The sequence below is a fragment of the Taurulus bubalis genome, assembly GCF_910589615.1.
Source record: "Taurulus bubalis genome assembly, chromosome: 17".
NCBI lineage: Eukaryota > Metazoa > Chordata > Actinopteri > Perciformes > Cottidae > Taurulus > Taurulus bubalis.
Genome location: NC_136605.1, coordinates 18,641,280 through 18,646,726, shown reverse-complemented (window position 1 = coordinate 18,646,726; position 5,447 = coordinate 18,641,280). Strand labels below are relative to the sequence as shown.

The window sequence follows — 5,447 nt, the reverse complement described above, 5'->3', positions numbered from 1 at the left end:
ACCTGCAGATGCCGACTTATAACTGTCTTGCTGCCCTATTAAGGGAAACTCTCACTCACACACACACACACACACACACACACACACACACACACACACACACACACACACACACACACACACACACACACACACACACACACACATGTATTTAGAAAGCACAAAAGTACAGTATAACATCTCTTTAAATTCGTATTTTTGAAATGTGTGTGTGTGGGAAATCTCTTACATTTCCTTATGGCTTGACCACAGTTGACAGATGTTTAAACATGAGATAAAGTGCTGCTGATGAATGAAATATAATTCTGCACTTGTATAAGTGCTTATATTATGTACTGTACGTATATAAAATATAGTTCTGCACTTCAGCAAAGTTTATAAACACCCAGTCATTGATTTGCATCTGCGTATGTGAATCTAATAGATGCACATTTAGCTGGTGAATAACATGCAGTTTCGACTTATGGCTAAAAAAAGGTAATCTTGCTCACCAGAGAGACAATACATTTAACAATACAGAATATGTTTTAAACATCGATATGCACCATATTAAGAATAACAGAGGCAAAACAATATTACTCTTAATGTCAAACAACTAGACTCCAGTGGCCTAACGTGCATAACTAGTCATATTATGATCATCTGTTAATCTGTTTGTGACAGCAATCACTTACAATTAAACCTATTTAAAAAGTAACCTTTTCACGGGACACATCGGTAATTCGGCACGTGATGTTAGTTTTTTCCTTAATTGGAGAAGACTGTTCACCCTGATATCATTACCCCATAAAATCTCACTCTTCGCGCTGTGATTATCATAATTATGCACGTTAATGATGACTTGACTAATTGAATTTGTTGCAATTCCCCACTTTGACCAATAGAGGGCAGCAACACTCACCATTCTACATAACCATGAGTTGTATTGCCTGTAATTCAGTTTAATGACGCGGCATAAACACTTCCGCTATGAGCTTTTTAAAAAAAAGGACAATAACTAAAAGTAGATAGCTTTTCAATCTGTGTATGTTAACTTAATTTGCAAAATGGAGCAGATATTTACAGAGAGGAACAATAGAGGCTAAGTATATACAATCAGCAGCCAGAAACGTAGTTTGTGCTCTGAAGTAAATCATTTAAATAAAACATATGCAATTTGTATATATAAAAAAAGTATTTTCTTGACATGTCTTCTGAATCTTTCCAGACTTCTCCCGTCGTTTCCAGCGCCTGTGTTAAATAACACACCTGGCGTGACTAACGTTATCATGACGTCAGGTTACGTTCCGACGTGGGAGGAGCCAGCGTGACACATCAAAAAAGCTCGATGAAAAGAGACAGCTCAACGGGCTGCGGCGCTCCGGGATCGGCTGTCAGGAGAAACTACAACATCGGGAGGAATCTGGACTACTGGAGCTCGGTGCCTCCGACTTTAAACGCAACAGAGCGACTTTTGGTGAGTAAAAAATAAACGACAGTTGAGATTAACGTTAGTAATTAGCTAACCGTTACGTTAGCTAACTAACAGCTAGTTAGCTGAGTCGGCTAATAGTAACGTAAGAGTTCGATTAACGTTAAAAACAACAATAATCGGATGTCAGCTGGTGGTGTTTACTGTGTTTATTCAGGGACTTCGTATTTTAAAGGGGTGTGTGAAGCAATATGTGTTTTAACTCCTTTCAATAATGTGATTCTAATAGATATGCTGAACAACACTCATCTGCTAGCATGTTTGTTGTTGATAAACAAGTATCACTGATGGCGATTTGAAAAAGTCGTCTTATGAGGCTTTGGTCACAGTAAGAGTTATTTCTGTTTGCTGTTACGTTGGTTGTAATTATATAGCAGAGATAATCTTGGGCTCTGTGCAGTTATGTAACCACCGAGCTAATCGTGTAGGTTAGCATGGCCTAGCTGGATAGCAAGTTAGCAACCTCTTTGTAGGGATTCATAACCAAGTTTGTCCGTTTTAAAAAAAAACAAAATAACGTTTGAAATCCAAAACTAGCATCGCCTCCCAAGTACACATATATGTTGTTACTAACGTTATACAATAAGCCGTTTGACACGATACTGGCAATCAATAACGTTCAATAACAAATGGCAGTTCAGTTTCATAGCTAACTCGCTAGCATACCAAGACTCCACCCAGTGTTTACACAGTCAGAACTGAGCAAGTCACCAAGACAGGCGATGAGTCTTGTTTGAAAAACTAACTGTTAACTAAACCTTTTCCATTCCTTCTCCTTCAGGTTGTTGAGATTTCACCCTTTGGCTCTCGACGTATTTCTGTGTGATGGAGTTACCGGATTTGGGAGAGCACTGCTCCGAGAACACCTGCAAACGTTTAGGTGAGTCCTGCTTGGGGAAACGATGGCCCGTTTATTCTGCTAAATTCCATTAGAACCTGAAATTTAAAAACCTTTAATTTCAGATTTTCTTCCAATGCGATGTGATGCCTGTAAAGAGATTTTCTGCAAGGACCACATCACCTATGCAACTCACAAATGCATGTCCTCCTACCAGAAGGTAAATTGACTGTTTGCAGCATCATGCAATTTATATACTATAACAACAATGTTCTATTTATGTCATATTTACAGGCTATGGAATGAGCCATTACAAGCCACTTCTTTTGGGTTGTTTTTATGAAGTAAAAAGATATATATATATATATATATATATATGACACTTTCATCAACTTGATTGCTGTAAACTTGAAGAATATATAGTGACAAATAAATAATCCCACTTCATCCATTAATTAAACCCATTATCAACAGACATATCTTGCTTCTCTGTCCTGAATTGACTAACTTAATAGTGTGAAAGGTCAGGGTTTACAGCAGTGGTGATGGTAATATCTTCACAATTTTAGGTTCTGTATTCCTATATTTTTCTTTTTCTTCCCACTAGGACATCCAGGTCCCAGTATGTCCTTTGTGCGACATCCCCATTCCCGTCAAGAGGGGAGAGATGCCAGACATTAAAGTCGGTGAACACATTGATCGGGATTGCAAATCGGACCCTGCGCAGAGAAAGAGAAAGGTTGATATAAAACTGAAGCATTTCACCTTTTTTAAAAACAGCGCGTTTGAATCTAAGATTAACATACATTTGTTTTTCTTCCAGATATTTACAAATAGATGTTCTAAAGGAGGCTGTAAGCAGAAGGAAATGATGCGAGTTACCTGTGACCAGTGTCATGCCAATTACTGTCTTAAGCACCGACACCCACTAGACCATGACTGTAAGACTGATGGGAAACCTGTCTCCAAATCTGGGTGGGTACAGTCACGGTACATCTTCAGATAATGCTGTTGTTATATCTGAATATTACATTAAGAATGGCTGGCTTTTTGTTGTTCTAGACACTCTGCTTTAATGAGGGCCCAAGGTGCTTCCTCCACCTCTACTTCATCAGGTTCAAGAAACTCCAGACCCTTTTCTAACGGTGCCAACAGCAGAGGACACGGCACAGGACACAGTGCTAGGTAAGCACTTTTTTACACATTTTAAAGCAATGCAGAAGAAAAATGGTCAGCCTAATCATTTTTCAAATAGATACGGAAAAATAAACACTTTTTTCCCCCCCTTCAGCGCTACACAGCAGATTCCTACCTCCGTTTCAGCACAGAGTGTGACGCCACCATCAGCATCCTTTCAGGCCGGCATGGTACGGGCATTGTTTATGCGACGTCATCTGATGAAATAATTCCCCAGACGCAAAGAGAATGAAATCTAAAAACGATTGTGCTGTCATTGCAGACGGAGGAACAGGCTTTACAAAGGGCTCTGGAGATGTCTTTGGCTGATTCAAACCAAACGGTTCAGCCTGCCCTCACGTGAGTAAACTTCCATCAAAACCCAGATGCATCCCATTAACGGCCTGACTCCTAAAAATCAGCGTGCTGACTGGAGCGTTTGTCTGACTAACCATCTTAAAACAGTGGAACTGCATTACAGCATGGAGGTACAAGGGACCAATTTATGTTGAATTAATCAAATGTAATAAACAATTGTCAGTGCAATGGAGGTCCAGGTTATCAATGTTTATTCAGAAAGTAAAGTATAAATGATAAGGACAGATTTTTGACAAGAACATTGGAAAAACAGATGGTTATCATCCAGCAAACGCAACAGTCAAATCCCAATAAATCATTATGTACGCAGCGCCTTAATAAGGTGTTGCTCAAGTAAAACCTCAACCAAGAAAAAGCGCAAGTTAAACCTAAGATTATACGTTCAAACAACTTTTTTTATTAAAAGTAGCTTTTTAAAAAGCGATGGAGAAGGCGGCTTGCTCTCACATTCACTGTCAATACAGACGGAGAGCTTTGCATATAAATAGTTTAATTTACACAACAGAACTCACGAGGAACATGAAAATAAACCCGCAGCTGATGTTCCGGATACAGTCATATGAATAAAAAGCTCTGTTTGTCACTAGTAAATAGCGTTTGGATTCTTTGCTGCCGTTTCCAAGGTTAAGAATGACTCGTGCATTGCACGTCGTTGTCGTCACTTGAATCTACTGTACAATGACAGGAAGGCAGCATTATAAATAAACATCTCGGGGCTCAACTTTGTTTGTTTTCACCAACTGCGATTCTTAGGTTCTCTTTTGTTTGTGCCCCAGCCCTCAGGAGCAGGAGGACCAGGCTCTCGCTCAGGCTCTCGCTGCCAGTGAAGAAGAATTCAGACGTCAGCAGCAGAGACAACAGGTACCCGGAAAGCTTAGGCGTCAGTAGCATGCTCACAGGAACACAGGGGTGTGTCTTCTGCCAATAAAGAAAGTTTAATTTGCCTTTTTAATACATTTTTAATTAGTATATGAAATGTGTGGGTTTGTGTTTCTAACTGTATTTTCTCTTTGTTTAGGCGAGAGAGTCCAAATCGTCCAACTGCAGCCTTTCTTAATCTCGGACCTCCATTTGGACTTCAAGCTGTGCTACTTTATCTACTAGAACCTGCACATCTGGAAAATAGATATCCGGGATCAATGATTGTTCAATGAAGAAATCCTCTTTGAAGTTGCTCAGATATTACCGCCTTCTACAATATAAGCACATACTTTCCCTGCAGGATGTGTCATTTTTACTAATGCTTGGCTATGTACATATTTTATATGCTGATCATGAAACATTATATTACCATATATGAATATTGAATAAATTATTTCAAAAGGTGCACCCCCAAAACTGTGGATGGCTCAATTGATTCAGATTTGAAGACACACACTGAGACTCAGACCTGTTAGAAGTCTGGAGTTGTGAGGTGGAAAAGTCAAATGATTTATTCAGCGTGAGGGTTTTTTTACAGTCAACTGCGCAGAATTTTCACTTTCTGACTCATTTGGCCCAGTTTTATGCAGCAAAATACAACATGTTGTGAGTGGGATTACTACATGAAGCAGAATACTGAACGGTTCATCCAGTAAACACCAT

At 39.3% G+C, this 5,447-nt stretch overlaps 1 protein-coding gene across 1 annotated transcript; it reads left to right on the top strand.

The window, feature by feature from the left end:
• The first annotated feature begins 1,328 nt into the window (after positions 1 to 1,328).
• zfand2a (zinc finger, AN1-type domain 2A) lies at positions 1,329 to 5,191 on the top strand. The gene is made up of 10 exons (XM_079232555.1): positions 1,329 to 1,456; positions 2,253 to 2,351; positions 2,435 to 2,529; positions 2,917 to 3,048; positions 3,133 to 3,284; positions 3,372 to 3,494; positions 3,601 to 3,676; positions 3,769 to 3,845; positions 4,640 to 4,724; positions 4,882 to 5,191. The coding sequence occupies exons 2-10, from the start codon at positions 2,297 to 2,299 to the stop codon at positions 4,918 to 4,920; spliced, it is 834 nt and encodes a 277-aa protein (XP_079088681.1). The 5' UTR covers positions 1,329 to 1,456; positions 2,253 to 2,296; the 3' UTR covers positions 4,921 to 5,191.
• The last annotated feature ends 256 nt before the right edge of the window (positions 5,192 to 5,447 follow it).